This window comes from Fundulus heteroclitus, chromosome 9, assembly GCF_011125445.2.
Source record: "Fundulus heteroclitus isolate FHET01 chromosome 9, MU-UCD_Fhet_4.1, whole genome shotgun sequence".
Classification (NCBI taxonomy): Eukaryota; Metazoa; Chordata; class Actinopteri; order Cyprinodontiformes; family Fundulidae; genus Fundulus; species Fundulus heteroclitus.
The window spans coordinates 24,441,040-24,459,263 of NC_046369.1; the positions used below are offsets into that span (position 1 = coordinate 24,441,040).

The following is an 18,224-nucleotide window of genomic DNA, read 5'->3' on the forward strand; positions in this document are numbered from 1 at the left end:
AAGCCGCAGCTCCTCCAGCTTGTTAAGGACAGGGTATGTAAACAGAACAGCACGGCTGCCGAAGCACCAGGGGAGGCGCTTACAGTTCAAACTAAACTGTTCTCCTCACTCATGCTGCGATTAAAAAAAAATCATTGTATTTTTTAAGTAAATAATGTTTTTGCACACCACCTTAAAAAGTCTTGTTCCCATAACTTCCTGCACAGTTTCTTTTGAGGAAATGTCTTCCCTGTTTGTGCATCAGAGCAGTAATATTAGCAGCTGTACTTCCTATTTGGATTGTTTTCATTGCTGTCTTGTCTTAGCTTTGGAGTCTGTAATAATAGGTACAAGCTACACATTTTCAATACAAAAACAAAAACAAAGGATTTGTAATCTTTATAAGTCTGGTTTTGCAGCTCCATGCTCATAATGATAGATTTAGATATATTTAGGCCACATGCAGATTTTATTCCCATTAACCCAGCTTAGTAATTATCCAAGCAATGTGATCTTTTATCTTTAGGCAGTAATATATTTCCAATGAAACCAGGGCAGAATAATGATATCCCCCTCTCCACACCCGGATTGCTGGTTTAAGTTTAGACCCTCAATTATGCTTCGAAGTGTGTCAGGTGCTGCGGTAGGCAATATGATATCTGGTCAGGTAGATGTAAAGATTTATATCTAGCGCAATAATGACTAGGTGGTAATTGCTATATTCACTCTTCCACATTTGAAATTGGTTCAAAATGTAATGTCTCTCGAATCTTTGCTGGAATTTTCTAAAGTTGAAATTTCTGTGATGACTGGGTTTTTGATAATAATCATGATCTGCATTACATGAAAAGTCTGCTTTCTATTTATAATTAAAATGTAGATTTAGAGCACACAGTACACTGTTCAGAATGAACAATGATTATGCAGAAGTAAAAAACAACAACAGTGATTTAATACCCAAATATATTTAGTCACTTAAACTAAAGAATGCCAACTGAGTTCATGGCTATCCTTTGACATCATTTTCTATTGCTGGATTTACATCAATATACCAGTGACTAATTGTTTTCTTACCTGTAAAGTTTATCTGTACGTTATTTATAGCAGTGGAAAGCAACATGTTTCTTTGCTTAATTCACAGAGAAGCTAAACTGACGTTCTGGTAGGAGGCTGATTCCTATATGCTGGTCCAGTATATGGTTCAGGGAAGTTTAGGGTATCAGCTGCAAAAACTGCGAACGTAACAGCGGCTTTGTCAAATCGGCCCTTGACAGCTCCTGATGGGGATAGCTACTGTGTCTTCCTGGCACCCAGCCCCACAAATCCTGACACACTTCTCCCCTCAGAGCTCATGACTCCAGCAATCTGCCAGTCAACACTGCAGCCTGTCAGCTGCAGTTGATCCTCTCTGTTCTCTGCAGACATGCAGCTCGCCATAGGGAATGTCAAACTCTGCCTCTCCCTTTTCACAAGTTCAGCCTCAGGCTTTAGAGTCTACAATAGATATGAGATTGGAGAATATTGTGTAAACTGCAATAAAGTAAGTACACTGAGTAAACATTTAACATTTGTCTAGGTAATATACATTATTCTATTTACAGTTTACATGCGACAGCTATTTTACTTATATTATCCTCCATCATTGGCTTAAGTGCATAATTTTGGCAGAGAATTTAGTGAGACTGTATAATATTTGCAGTGAATTAAAAAGATATTATCCCTCAAGAGATTACTTCTGTTTTTGCTTTTTTTTTGTGACACTTAAATGGTTCAGGCCATCAAACAAACTTTTAGCATCCAAGATAACCAGAGTAAATATAAAATGCTATTTTTAAAAGCTGCTATGGGAAAAAGTAATTACCCCATAATCCTAATAAGTGGCTGTACCACCCATTGTTGCAACGGCTGCAATTAAAGGAGCAAAAAGTGAGAAATTTAGTGTAAAATTAACCTAAATCATTCTCATTTGTCACCCACGATGGAAGTAACATTTCCTATAAACAATCGGTCTTCACCATCAATAATGTCTTAGTCCCGTTTTTCTCCTTTCAAAATTAGAGGTACGGTGCGGAACTACTTTGATGCAATGTGTAGCCGTGTTTACTTCCTGGTTCCTGAGCCAATCATATTAGAGTTCCCAGGGTTGCCAAAACAGAGCGCAGCATTGGATATTTTATGTTGGCAAAAGAGCAGCAGCCTGCAAAGAAGGAAGCCAGTAAGAGACGCAGACCAGAAATAGAACAGAATACAACAGCATATACCTTCCTTTATAAGTAAAAATTCAGTGGGGTCAGTGGGAACTGTATTTGGCTGCATTTCACAGCAGCAACGGACCATTGAGGAAAACGGCATAGACTGCTGTCAGTGTCAGGCTGTTGGCCCTTGTTGAATCTCCGCGTCTCTGTGGGCAAAAGCTGTTTATTTAACAATTACAACTTACATTGGCTGAATAGTCTTCACTCGTCATCTTGAATTTAGCTGCGCTAACTCCTCTCTGTTGACTTGGCAACCTGCTTGACACTCTCTGAAGGGGGTTGGAGACTGTGGTGTTCTGATTTGATACACTAGGTATCATTATTACTTATTGATCCTTGAAGCAATTGTGATAACTGGCAAAAAATAATTTACATCGTTTTAGGGGAATTTTGACCCACTGTTCTTTGTAGAAATGTTTAAATTCTGTCACATTGGCGAGTTTTCAAGCATGAAGGTTGGGTTATACCACTGCATCTCAATTGGATTGAAGTCAGAACTTTTTCAAGGCCACAATAAAATGTTCATTGGTTCTGAGCCATTCAGATATGAGCTTGCTTGAGATCAGTTTCCTGCTGCATAAGCGTACTTGAGTTTAAAGGGGTCTAGTCACATACTATGACCATATAAAACACACAAATAAAACAATATATGGTAAGTTTTTGTCCTGATAGTTTTTTGAGCCTGAGAAGAATTTTGCACTGGGCGCGATCAGCAAACATAAGCGTTGTTACACCATCTGCCAGCAGTATCTATCAGAAAGCAGGATGGCAACAATTGATGCAGCTACTGTCAGAGCCAGTAGATCGTCCTGCAGTCCCTCGCAGTAAAGTGACAGCTCAGCGTGGTCGAAGACCAACCCCAACAGGGCCTGGTAATTTGATCAGAAAACCTTTCTATGCGGCCACACAGAGCTACTGATGTAGAAAGTCATAGTACGTGACTAGGCTCCTTTAAGGCCATGAACAGGTGGCCTTAAAGGAGATTCTCCTTCAATACTTTCTGCTAGAAAGATGAATTCCTGGCTCCATCTACATTTGGTCTTGGTCCTGAAGCAGCACTATGGTTCACTGGAGTCCAAAAGCTTCAGAAATAGCCTTCTTGTTCTTTCCACAATAATAATAGTCAATGAGATTGTTTCTGAAAATTTCATTTGATGAGCTACTTGTTGAGATATTGTTGCCTGACTGGATGCGGCTAGAGAAATTGAACCATAAAAACCTGGGTTATCTCAGTTATTATTGATTTTACATGGAACCCCTTACCTTTTCACATAGGATTAGGTCTGTTTGGATGGCTTTTTTTCTTCTTAATATGTGAACTCAACCATTTAAAAGCTGCTTTATGTATTTACTCAGGTTGTCTTTGTCTGATTTTGATGATCTGAAACACTGAGTTTAACAAAAAAACAACAGAAGATATCTATAAAGGGACATAATATTTTTTACAGTATTATTAAAGAAAACAGTAAATATCCCCCATCAGTATGTAGGCATAGCTCTGTATGTATGTAAAACTCTCGTTAATCCGACACTTTTCTGACATCCTCTTAAAAGGAAATAAAAATTGTTGGCAGGGGCGGTTCTAGCCTGTTTGCCGCACTGGGTGAACAACTCAAATCCCCCATCCCCCCCCCCCACACACACACACACACCAAACCACCACCACAGGCATCACAGAAAAACATGATTGACAGGGGCCCCAAAAAAGAAAATTTTTCATACCGTATTTTTCGGACGACAAGTTGGTCTGGAATGTAAGTAGCATTTTCCAAAAAATACGTCATACAGAGGAATAAAACATATATAAGTTGCACCGAACCATAAGTCCCACCAGACTAGGGGTCACCAACATGAAGCCCGCGAGCATCAAGTAGCCCCCCATGAGCCTATTCTATAAAAACACTGTCCACCAGTGAGCAGCATCTAAAACTTTATTTTGTTCCGTTAATCTTCTTGTTTAATCACACTTGCATTTATATTGTTTTAAAAATTACAATATCTTATAACAAAGCATGACATTTTTATTTTATTTTACATAAAGTTCTGATGAACTCTGACTCTTCTTGTTTAACGATCAGTACTGGTAGCCCTTCATATTACACAAAACCAAATGAAGTAGTTCTCAGTTTCAAAAAGGTTGGTGACCCCTGCACCAGACTATACACATTAATTTAGACATTTATTTTATACAATCCAATACTAAAAACTGACATTTAATCTGGTAAACCAATTTATTAAATTACACAACTGCATCCACAACCGGCTGAATAACATGGAACATACCTGGGAGGATGAATGGGGTAAGTTAGCATCTCCAACCAGCGAGGTTTTATCCAGCGCATTTCAGTGTAACGGCCCGTTACGTTGAAAGATGCCAAAACTATGCTGAAATTAGACCGTAAGCGTAGCGATGCTGCGTGCTAAGCTAACAGTACGACACTGATATTTCAGAGCAACATAAAGCTCACGTGCATCAGTGAAGTTGTAAAGCGCCCCGGGCAACAGACCTGTAAGCTAGCGCTAGCTGTTATTGGCTTCACAGACAGTCCATTAATGGGGTTCTGTCGCGGTCTGAGCTCTCCCTTCGACCTGCACCATGCAACGCTCCTCTGCGTGAACGCAGACTGAAACAGCGAAACAACATACAAACGGGTTCAGTCTTTGTTGTCAATAAGTTAATGTTTCAATTAATTTCTAAGTTGTACTGGAGCAGAAAATAGTTTTCACAAGCCTAGAGCGCCCTCTTGCAGCTATAGACGGTAATGTTTACTCCTTGATTCATGTTGGTCAGTATGATTTACCATTTAAAATTGACATATAAGTTGCTCCTGACTATAAGTAGCAGGTTAGACCAAACTATGAAAAAAAGTGCGACTTATAGTCCGAAGAATACTGTATTTATATGAGATTTTGGGATGATTTTGATTTTTTTTGTCATTGGGCCCATAATTCCTGGTGGTACCCCTGCTCCTATGAGTTAACTTTTTAATTGTGGTAAATGTGAGTAATCACTAAGTGAATCTAAGGAACAATTAAAAAACTAAAATAATCAGTAGATAGTTTAGGAACCAAAAAATATGAACAGGACATCACAACTACTGAAACTAGCTGGCAGCCTGTTATTCACATTCAACCGTATAGCACTCCACATCCAGATTTAAATGTACCCCAGAGGGCAATGTATTATATAATGTTTCTAACTTTGTAGCGAGTGCCCTGTGCTCATACAGTGTGCTAGTGAAATGCTCGGCCAGTCAGAAAAGTAGGACTGTAGCTCATAATGATTCTGTTGCAGGTTAGTAAGTGACAATGCAGATACGAGCTCCATTCACATATAAGTGTTGAGTTAGGCACCCTGTTAATTAGCAAATTTCCCGCATGGGTGGATTCCCTAAACACTGCATTTTTACAGTGACTTGACAGGGTGCTGAGAGCAATAGCATACTCAGTCTGTCACTATGAGTCGCAGTTTGAGAACGTAGTGGCTTAGTGGCCTCTTTTGCAGGTAGAACTAAGTATTATTGTTCCCTCCTCTGGAAATATCTGTTTCAGATAGACATTGATATAAACTCCACAGTGCTTTACAACAACTTCTCGGTTTTCAGGACTGTTATGGTCTTTATTTCCTAATCTACGCACAATAATGATTTTTGACAGTAATGATATTGTAATCATTGCAGCTATTCACAACATATGATAATTTTTTTTTTTACTTTCTAATGACATGCCTAAATTTGTACATAACGCACACGTGTGTGTGTGTGTGTGGTTTGGTATTATGTTCCTCACATTTCTGCCATATTTAGATATACTTATCATCCTTGGATTTAGTTTCAATAAATCCTTGCCTGAGCTGTCTGAGCCCATCACTGATCTACTACAGCAGTAGCGGGCCTCACTTTACAAAAAGTCAGTGCTACCACCGACATGCCTGGAGGCTCCCACAGAAGTAACCAAGGTCACAAAGCCCCAGCCACAATACTACTCCTCCTCAGCTTGGAGCAGCAGGTCTTGCTGTCAGCATCTGACACTGACGTTAATTCCACATTGGGGAGCTGAATCCCAGCCCAGCTCAAACATCCTTGTTATGTGAAGGAATGTCACTTAGCACTGTATCATTGCCCCTCTCAGAAAAGGCGCTGAGCGAAAAAGTCATCATGCACTAATAGAAGTTAACTGAGAGGGTAACTAAGTCATGTGTGCCAGGAACACGTTCATCCACTTTGGTGAATCCCAAAGGGGTTAGCTAGGTAAAACTACACTCCAGATTTGTATGTTGTTGTCTTGTCCGAAAACATAGACAAGCACTTTAATGGTTGTACTGCCCTCGAGAGAGTGAAAATACACTAAAAGATAGAAGGATTGAATGATTTCTGAACATTAAGTAGGGATAGACAAAAAAGAGGGCCGTGTTGCTGGATTGTTGGTGCTGGTTTGGATTTTCCCTTCTTATATTTAATCTTATATGTTTCAGCCATCTAAAGCTTTTGTTTATGCCTTACTCAAATATGAATGAATACAACGTGTGTAAAATTTGGACTTGTTGACCATGCTGATCTTGGACAGCAACACTGTTTTAATTTTTTTATTTATTTTTTTGGTTGTGGTTTGAATTTACTCTCCTCTATGGTTGCACCACATATGATTGTTTATAGATTATTTTAGATATTTTATGTATTTACTTATTTAGCATTTCGTAGTAATGAAGTTCAGAATGCAGCCAAGTTTTGGTCCTGTGACATTTTGATTTTAACACCTAGGAAGTGAACACACATCTAGAAAGGTAGGCATATGTGGTTTTCTTGTTTTAAGATTACCCAGTAGGCTTTGTGGCTTACCCAGTTTATGATTTGAAATAGTGTCTTTGACATTCATTACCATCTTAATTTCTCCGTGGTAAAAACACTTCCCAGATTATGTTAATCCCATGTATTGTTAGTAATCGTGCATATTTTTAAAAAAGGGGGTGGGGTGTACAATACTGTTTTTAATGCAGGTGTTATCCTAACACCATTATCATAGATTGCTAACTTCTGTGGCATTTTTTTAGGGGTGTTTATGTCCATCCCCTATAACAAAACAGGTAAAACATAGTGGACAAAAAGGAACAAAGTAACAAGGAACCAAAGACACTGAGCCAAAATTGCAGTATATAGTGTACTGTGTCTCTTATACATCAAACATTTAGTGCTAATGGATAAAAATGTTTTTCTTTTGTTGGGGTTTTTTTTTTTTTTTTGCATTTACCTCCTATAACTGCATGAGAAAAGATAATGAACTGATAAAATAAAGATGTAGTATGCGTTTCTGTTTGGGATAACAATTCTGAGATGAGAGCAGAGGCGGACAGAGTACACAGCTTCATTACTTGAGTAAAAGTACAGATACCCCTTGCTAAATTTTACTCAAGTACAAGTAAAAGTACTGCAGTCAGATGTCTACTTAAGTAAAAGTACTGAAGTACTTGTTTTTAAAAGTACTTGAGTATCAAGAGTACATTTTCTAAATATTGCATTACTACTGCCACAGTGCTTACATTTATGTAAAGAAATGTCCTACACATCGAGTTGTGAAAAATGTTAATGTTAATACCTTGGAGAATGTAAAAGGAATTGAAAGTAAAACCAAGTCATTTAATCTTTTTACCATGTTGCTTTATTTAACATTTCTCACAAGGCAGTAGCACAATGGCAACACTCTGACAAACCTCTGCTAGAGTTTGAATGGATTTTTTGCACCCACATTTGAACCTGACTGTGTTGAACACACCGCATACTAAAGAACATCAAACCAAATGCTTGGCTTAATTTTTGTAGGCAGTGATAAAGTTCTGTTTGGGCAAACACAGCAAACACTTGAAGCGAAAACTATCATTCAATTGTTTCGAAAATTGAAATAGTCGGGCGAGGTGGGGCCACGGGTTGACACATTCCCGGGATGGAACTGCTGCGTCTTCATCCATTGTTCGTCTCTTGTCTAATAAATCTGACCATGGAGTTGATTTCGGCGGAAAGCTGAATGTGATTGCTGATAGGCTGTCCCAATCAGTGGCGCCTTGCCGCCTGCACAATCCAATCACGTTTGAGAGGGAAACAACAAATTAAAGGTTTCCGAGATTTTTTTATTTTTTTTTATTTTTTTTAGAAGATTTTTTTTTTTTACTCACAGTTATGGATAGAAATGTAGTGGAGTAAAGAGTACAATATTTACCTCTCAGATGTACTTGAGTAAAGTCATGAGTACTCCCCAAAAATTATACTCGAGTAAAGTACAGATCCCTCGAAATTGTACTTAAGTACTGTACTCAAGTAAATGTACTCCGTTACTGTCCGGCTCTGGATGAGAGGCAGTTGCAGAACAGCTTGATTTGGACCGTCTTTTAAACAGACCTTGGTCACTGAGCATAAAATGTATGTAAAGCCTTATAAAATCCATTTTATTCATTTTCAATTTGGTAAATATGTTTTTTAGCTATTAACTTTCTTCAAAAACAAATGCAACTGCATCCAAAAGAAAAACAAAATCTGCCCTCATCAATCAGGAGATGTTTAAACTAATCTTTTTTCAACCTCTAGTAATTCCTTGTGGCGATGAAATTCTGTGCCTGAAGATACCAACATTTCTCTACTGAAGCATTAAACTGAACTTTCCACTATTTTTAGTCTCCATTTGCTGCCCGTCTCTTTCCCTGAAAGACTGACTTTTGTGCCTGGACAAATGGAAGGTAAATTCTCTTGTCAAAAGTGCCTCAGCTGAATTGAAAGAGTACAATCAACTTAATGTTCCCAAACCACCTTAATGGACAAGTGACCAGACAAAAGACAGTTCTGAAATGTTCGTTGACATCCTGCTGGGAGAGTGCTGAAAAATCTCTTGTTGTTTCATCATGAATACCTTTCCCACAGTCAAGTGGTTCCAGGATTAAAACTGTTAGTTGCAATTAAAGTTATAAGACACTGACAGATTAAGAACCTCATTAATGGACAGTGCCATGAAAAAAGCATTTGACTCTTTCATATTTCTTCTGTTTGTGCTTTTTTTTGTTGAACTTCATCAAACAAATCAGACCATTATAACCACAATAAAAACACATTTACTAACTCTAACCCCTTTCTGGTCATGTATGCGCTGCTCACACCGCTTCCCCGCAGAGCACATACTGTTGTTCAAACTTAAGATGACTTAGACTTAGACAAACTTTAAAGAAATGAAAACGAAAATGAAATTTTGTTGCATACAGCTTACAACAATGTAATGAGATTGCAATTGAAAAAAAATAACATTACAATATAAAGTGCAGCAGCGATAAGAATGTAACAGTGCAGGAGAAAAGCAGTTTTTTAAAATAAAATAGTGCAGAATAATGTTCAACCATGTTTGTAGTGCAAAGATAATGGTGCAAAAAGGCATTAATTTGAAAAGTTCAAGATTGCCGGTGTGTTGCAGAAATCTGAAGAAAGAATCTGCTGTTAACAGGAAAACTACCAATTTCTCGAGTGGCACCTGCTCAGAAAACAAAGAAAGGTAAACGGAGAAACACTGCAGGCTCCACTTTGTGGGAAGAGCCGTGGAGCGAAGCCTGTAGCGTAGCAGAGAGTTAGGGGGAGGGCTCGTAACAGATGGATAAAATGTGACATGTACGAAAAATATCCGATACATATCAGAATTAATACCGCATATGGAAGTAGCACAAATCGGGGGGTGAAAACATTGGAATTGGGCCATTCCCACTGCCACGAAAAGGACGGATATGGGTCGCATATGGGCAAAAAGATCGGATTTCCCCGCAGTGTGAACGTAGCCAAAGGCAATTAGTTCGCTGGAATTCTTAGGAAGGGTCGCACCAGTGGAAAAAATATCTAAGCTGTTAAGGTTAAAAATAACTTTGGAAGTCTAAAAGGGAAAGCACAAATTGCTCTTTAGAAAGTTGTAATGTTGTGTTTCTCTTTACTTTGGGCTTCTGATCCTTCAATATGAATCCAGAGAGCATTCTGCTCCACATACTAAATAGCTTTATTGGTGTTTCTACTGGTATTGACTGTCAAAGAGTAGGCGAGGTAGAATGTTCATTTGATTATCTTCAGAGTTTTACAGTGGAACATTTTTAGCTATAAATCCATTCTTGCTTTATTGCATCTGTATTTGCCTCTTACATGTCACCTAAACACCCTAGTTACAGTCTAGATCCCCAGGACGTCATTACACAGTGTTCCCTCAGTCACTACAGAGTTATTCTGCACTTTCAACCTGGAATTACCTTCAACCGTGACTCTGAATATGTTGGATTAGATTTCTCTGGGATATTTATTACTCATTTTAAAAATCTGCCGTTAAAGTCTGAAAGTTCATGCTCTTGGTTTTAATGTTTTTTTTTATTATTTCGTATTTTAGACATATTTTTAAACACATTTTATTAAGTCTTGTATTGTTGATCTGTGTAAGTTTTTACATTTGTATTAAAAGGGCTTTCTTGTAAATGAGACTACCTGTATAAATACAGCTTTAATTAAACAAATCACCGTGAAGGAACCTTGACCTAGTGTTGCACCGATGCCATTTATTGGCCCGATACCGATACCCAATACCCGACACCTGGCTGTGCAGTATTGGCCGATACCGATACCATACCAATACCATCTGTTTGAAATTGATGTGTGTGTATATATGAAGAACTGCATACTACTTAGGGTAGTAGAACTTTTTATTGCCTACCTGGAATGGGTGACAATAGTTGAATAAACTTTTGGCTCTCAAAGGCCAAAATAGTGCAACATTTGTGAAATTATAACATGTATAATAGTAGTGCAACAGTAAAATTACATTAATAATTGAATAATCTCTTTTAAACCCTGAGTTTTGGCTCTCAAATATCAAAATAGTGCAACTTTCATGAACTTATATAACATGTATAATACTAGTCAGGAGAGAGAAGGCTGCGTTCAAGTGACATACAAACATCAAAATGGAATCGGTGCCCTATTTGTTGGTACTCGCCGATACCGATACCACCATTTTAGTGCTGGATCGGGGCCCCGTCCCATACTGGTATTGGTATCGGTGCAACACTACCTTGACCCATTCTTCTTTTCAGAATTGTTCTTTTAATTTAGGTTAGTTGTTTCAAAATAGTTTATCTAATTTTGTTTTTAAGCAAGAAAATTCCATTTCCGTCCATGAAACAGCATCTATGGCTACGTTCACACTGCAGGTCTTGATGGTCAATTCTGATTTTTTTGTGAAATCGGATTTCTTTGCGTGTCCGTTCACATTTCCAAATATATGCGACTTGTATGTGATCTCCTTTGTGAACTGAATGCGTTCAACCTAAGTGTCCCGCATGCGCACTCGAGGATGCGATGATGTCACACGTAGCAAGCGTCATTAATTTATTTTCTAACTTATTTTCCAATTTATTTTCTAACCGGAGCTTTCTCTCCAGTGAATGCTCTCCTCATAGTAGTCCGCTATGGGTGTCGTCTCTCTTCCCGCTTCTGCATAGCAGGACGCAGAATAGTGACGTTTGTCGAGTATCGGTGACGTACAGGTCGGATAAATGCGACACGGCCGTACAGACACAGGTCGCATTTGAAAAGATCAGATACGTATCAGATTCAGGACCACATATCCAAGTGGCCTGGGTCGCATTTGAAAAAATCCGATCTGTGCTGTTCAGACTGTCATAAAAAGATCAGATACAGGTCGCATATGGGCAAAAAAATCGGAATTGGGTCACTTCAGGCTGCAGTGTGTGAACGTAGCCTATTATACTTTCACATTGGCCCTAGTTGGTCTAGATGGTTTTATTCCTTAAAAAGCAAAAAACAGAGATCTGTAGAGGTTTTTTTTTTTCTCACTGCCCTGTAGATCTGCAGTATGCTCAGTCCAACAATACTTCATTTTCCCTTTTGCGGAAATATCTGTAAACATACAAGGTTGAAACAACAAAAAACAGTCCCTTCAAAATGACCCTTTTGACCCTGGCCATGCAGAGCACCTGCAGTGTTTGAGCTGTTAGCCTGACTGCAGCATGAAGAGGCCTGTGTCGGACAGTGGATCTCTGGGGGACACCAAAGCTCGAGTCTGTGGGTGTTTTTTTTTTTTTTTTTTTTTTTGTGTATATATAATGGATGGATGTGCACACATGAAGACAAAGTGGGAAAGGCTGGGACGTGTGATTGTGATAGCAGAACAAAGAAAGTGCAGTGCTTGTCGTTAGATGGGTTGCCGCACTTTCAGTTGTCTGTGTGCCACAAACAAAATAAAACGTAAAACTAGCTCAGTTTTTCCACCTTCTTTGAGAGCTGTTTTAACCTGAAATAATGAAGTAACCTTTCTACATTTTTCAGATAATTGAGATGTCACACAATACAATCGCTCTTCCTTCCTGCTAAGTGTTATACAATGCAAACGAAGTTAAGGAATGTTCAGCCAAAGGATCTAGTCTTGTCCTGATGTGCAATTCGTCACCTGAAACGGCTTATATCAGACTGTTTGTGTGTCACCATAAATCTTTTTTGATGTCTAAATCTTTAGTTCCGAAAAGGACACAGTGCTATTGTCCAACACAATGTCAATATCGGAGATTAGCAGTTAGTGCAGCTAAGAGTGAATCTGGCTGTCACGGCCATTGCATGCCTGCCAGGCTTTTTCCAAACAGTTGTGACTACAGACTCTTATTCTGCCTGACTACAACCAGCAGCACGCACCCAGGCCACTCTGCAAAGGTAGAGTGCACTGCAGTCTAAACAGGAGCCATCTAATGCAGTGTCTGCTGGTGGGCCCCGCATCGCTGATGATTTTAACCGCTCACATTCATCCCCTCCTTCCTGTTCATTTTTGGCTCAGAGAACAGTACAACAGCAGTACCACAGTTTGGTAGTCTGGGTCTTGAATAGGAACAACAGCCAGGGCTAAATTTAGCTTTTTAGGCGAAGAAGCACATACACCATCGTCTTATTCTGAGTACTTTAGAACGATGAGGAAGGAAGTGATCCAAAATTGTTCGGCTTAGTATGAGTAAAATTTTGAAACTTTCTGCTGCTCGAGGTCCTACTTATAAAATCATAGGGTGGGTTTGAGTTTACAGTACCCCCTGAGTTTAACAGTCTCCTGTTCTGTGCTTTGCCCAGAATCTTGATTTTTTTTATTTCCGTGGATTTCTGTTGATTCTCATACTGGATAGTATATATTAACAGGCTAAGCATCTCAAAGCTGTTGAGTTGTCAGGACACTGCTGACATGACTGCATCCCCTGGCATTTACTGTTCTGCACCACAATCTGTCCTCTCACCACTGGCTCCCCTTGATCTCAGTATGATTCAGTTTCCACTCACCATACGGACAGCTTTCTTTTTTTCTTTTTTTTCTTCTTCGATGACCATCGTATTTCCTGAGGTTTAGAGACTGTAATGGATGCTCAGACGGCTAAGAGGATTGAATTTAGTTTTATTTGTATACAGCTTGCTCATCGACCCCAATTCAGTGGGGAAACTGCACATATTGCTTACCCCTGCAATTGAGCTTCCAATTATATCTGATGTCAGGTAATCCTGCAAAGCCTGCTGGTCATGGAGCTGTATCAACAACTCTCTTATTAAGGCATGGTCTGTGGTACATAATTAAGAATCTTAGGTCTTATTAACAAGGCTAGGAAATAAGTTGGCTTATTTTACCTCGTCTGTGTGGCTATTTGGGGGAAATACTTGCTTTAATTTGTCAGTACTGTATTTTGATACATATTTTGTGGTTTTGTGTTCCAGCCCTGACGTCAGCATTACACGGGTAGTTTAAAATACAGTATCAGCCTTAAATAATTATTGCAATAATGTCGGTATTATGAAAATCCTGAAATAAGCACTTGAAGCATTTTGTAGATTTAAACCCGATCATCTCCCAGTTTGAAGCAGCAGTTCTACAGTTTTGTGTCTTGCCATTTATGTTGGCGCATCTGAAACCACATTTTTAGGTCTAGACTAATTAAGTGCTTGTAGTGAAACCTTTAAGTCCTGTTGGCCTATGGAGTATAGCTGTCCCTTTGAAGTGCCCTTGTTTTGTATAAAGTGTTCTGCTCCATCAGGCGAAGATGCATTTCTCTTGCCACAAGGTTACCATCTCATGTTTATCAATACTTGCTTGAAAAAAGGTCTGTGTTCAATACACAGTCTATGAGTGCCTTCAAGTGGTCGAGTAGCTGAAGTATCATAAAGTATCTCACACTGTTTTTGACATACTGAGATAAATGAATGTTTATCAGTGCAGACAAAGCTTCTGCATAGCATAGCATAGTATTAACCAATGTTACCACTGGGTCATTACCAACACATTTCAGTCACACTTGTTACCGTTCAGTTGTAGTGGCCCATGTGTTCTGTACAAATGGTGTCTCACAGGTTGCGACACTCATAACGTTGAATTTGTTTGTCATGTCCAAAACCTGCGCAACAACCTGGCTTAGCTTGTTGCTGAAATTGCCCGTGCTACAGTATCGGGTGCATATGAAGCTACAGCGCTAATTCTCAAGGCAGCTTATCCTTCTGTGTTGTTTAAACACATGGCAGATACGCAATAGTGTGAGAGGGAATGTGATCTGTAATAGTGTTGTTTACAAAAACAGCAACAAAAAAAAAACACAATGCAATGATTATATTAGTAAATATTGTGATAGCAATATACATTGGAATAAATCAGCATCCTTCATTCTCACTTTTGTGTTTCACATCCATGTATCCAACATTGTTTATGACCTTTAGCATCTTATGGGGTGTAATCTGTGCCAGAAGTGAGCTTCTTGTTCAAATGTGTTTAATCAGCATGCTGAATATTACTTTATGTAATAATAATGTAAGGTATGAACACTTGCAGTGCAATAGCCAGCAATTACTATATTTCAGTCTTTTGGGGTACTCATTGCGTTTACTACGATTATTTACAATATACTATTATATTATTCAGCTTTAATCTATAGCACAGTTTGTTTCATGAACTTTCCCTTAAATCCAAACAGATGTCTGTAACACAACATTTTTAACAGCAAGAACAGAGACCCATTTTTCTTCATAGGCCAGTTTACTTTATTTAACTTGACAGCTCACATTGCTAATTTGCCTGTCAAACTGAAACTCACTATGTCACCTACGGTGCTTTCAGGAAATGTTCTCCATCAGGGAAGCAGATATCAAATTAAAGTTCGACTTGTAAATTTAAACGCCTCAGTTAAAAAGTGCTTTGTTAACGGGAACAGAGGCAAAGAAAATGGAACAATGCTGCAAGTATATTTTTGGGCATGTGTTTTTCTGTTGTTGCTGACTGTGCAGTTGAAGGGCACCCCTTAAATTTGAAATAGCTGCTGAGCAGAGTGTTTGCTCACCTGCAACAATGACCCGGTTACACTGGCCCATATATTTTAAATTTCTGATTTGAAATTTCATTCTTAGGAATGATGATCAGGCTTTACTTCTCCGAGTAAATTAAAGTAGTAGTGGTAATATCCTTCATTTAACCAGAAAAAAAATGCATTGACTGGGTCTCTATCACTGGCCCAATTCCCAAAGCAGTCTATGTAAACCAGGTTTGATTGGAAAATGTTACACATTTTTACACTTAACAACAAAAAATGTGTGTGTTGGTTTAGGCCTGTAAAACAGCTGTACTCCAAATAAAAACATTTAAATAAATGCAGCAACCACAGATGAATGAATATCACTGAGTTTATTTATTTTATTCATTCAACTCAAAAGTCAAACGTACTGATTTACAGAGGGATTTCCTTAGGTCTTCTATCTCCATTATTGTTGATTATTTTGTTTTACAGTAAGTGAAAAGCTGCAGGGGATGTTTTGTAGAAAATATAAGATTTGCAACACCAAAAATATATTTCTAAAACATAAATGCTGTTAATTATTAGCATGTTCAAATGTCTCTAGTTTTTTCTGATCAAACCTAGTTTGTGCATAGACCGCTTTGGGAATTGGGCAGATGGTAGAGACCCAGTCATGATGCCCCAAAGTCTGCCTCAGCAGCTCAGAAATATTACATTCCACGTGCGATGATTATACGAAGCATCAGGGAAACACGTCACATGTACCGTCAACTGCAGTTGAGTCTATTTGAGGACTAGAGACGCAGTGAATACATGCAAAGATGCTCGGTCGCATCTGAAAGCGCACACATTAAAGACTCTAAGAGTACTTGGGAGGACGACCGGTGCTTAGAAATGTTTTATGTTAATGTGTTTGGCAAAAAAGGCAAATCTTCTCTTTGAACCAAACACAATATGTTTTGATTAGGGATAGCTAATGTCATTTAACGTCATTTAAGTCCTCACAGCATGAGAGTGGGCACCCCATATATGGAGCTTATTGGTCCTTGACGCAGACTTCTGGGGTTTGACTCTGGACCATGGGACCTTTTGCTGCATGTACTCCCCTCCTCCCGCTGCTCCTTTCCTGTTTCGTTTCTATGAATAAAGCTATCAGTTCCAAAAAAAATCTGAAAAGATTTAAGCAATTTAAACATTAAAAAAATATAATTTTACAATGTTGTTTTTGGCGCCTTTTGTTTTATTGCCTTTAAAGTACTCACTGGATTTATTTAATTGAAGTTACGCATACACGGAAATATAAGATTGTTAGTTACTGGCAGTTATTCCTTTGTGTGTGCTCGTCTTTTAAATGTGTCTGTTTCTATTAATCTGCTCCATCATTTTTCTGCGCTGCTCTTTTCTTACAGGTGAACCAATCAAGTTTGACCCAAACTTCAGAGGACCTGTGCAGAACAGGTACTCAGCTTCACCTCCTTTTTTACATGCAGCACATGTACACACCTCTGCAAAATGGTAATACTCAATGGAGAACATTTCTATCAGAGAAATATATTTCCCTTGCACTGTATTGGAAAAGAGGGTAAGATCACACACATCGAGTTTTTTTTTTCTAATGGAAGGCTGTTTTGTGATTTAGATAACCTAACCCACCAACACCTGATATGTGTATTGAGCCTGTTATGTAATCATTTTAGCATACACCTCTGTCCCGATGTGGATAGATGGATTATTTTTCTTTCTGCAGTATTGAAGATTTGGGTTTGAGCTCTTGCCGCCCCATTCATACAACCATAAAAAATGTAGTGTGTAAAGTCGGGCTGATGAGTGGAATTACACCAGTGATACACATTACACTTTTAGCAGTCAAATTAAAGACAAAGGGATGCACTTTAGTAAAGAGATAAAACAACAGCCAGTATTTACATGTGAAGTGTGAAGGTAGTTCGGTTCTAATGGCACCAATAGATTAGAACAACTTTAGTTGTTGGTGTATAAAGAAGTGTTGGTCATTTATGAAAGAATTATCTTTGATATAATAATTAAAACGAGCATTTTCTAGGTCTTGAAATTATTTTTACATTAAGATCGATTTTTTCCCCCCTATAAGGTACATTTTATTCTGCAAAAAGGGTCCGTCTAAAATCAAGATAAAAATGCTAAATCTGAGGGAAAAGGTACTCAAAACAATCTTGCAGCAAGTTTTTTTGATTTAAGATTATAGTGTAAAGTTGAACAGTTAGAATGAGAAAATTAACTATTAATACAAAGTAAATCATCTCACACCTCTAAGGCTAAGTTTTTTTTTTTTTTATCTTGGTAAGAATCAAATAACTTGCAGTGTAGAATAAACTTCAGGTTTGTAGTTGTTTTTGTATTGGAGGAGGTGACCGATCTTATCTTTTATCTTCAGTGCCAGTTTGCTGTGGAGGCACTTTATAGTCCTGTTGTTGCTCTGCATCCAACCCTCCGCATTACACATTACTGCTGTGGCTGGTTGCAGGAGCAGAGCATACTTTGATGATGTTCTGACCCACAGGCTTTTTGTAATGAGAGCAGGGAGAGGAATGACTCAATGGTTGCCTTTTTTTAAGCCGGACTCTAAGCCTTAATAAGGAAAACTTATTCAGCTCTTGAGTCATCTACAGGCCAATGTGGTGTTGTAAATATTT

The 18,224-nt window shown here is 38.5% G+C and overlaps 1 protein-coding gene across 1 annotated transcript in view; it reads left to right on the forward strand.

Annotated features, from left to right (window-relative positions):
- Nucleotides 1-18,224, forward strand: part of slc44a5b (solute carrier family 44 member 5b) — a 41,319-nt gene that overhangs the window by 2,096 nt on the left and 20,999 nt on the right. Inside the window, exon 2 of the mRNA XM_012864836.3 lies at nucleotides 16,962-17,010. Coding sequence (XP_012720290.2) covers nucleotides 16,962-17,010 — 49 coding nt within the window. The remainder of the gene's footprint in view (nucleotides 1-16,961; nucleotides 17,011-18,224) is intronic.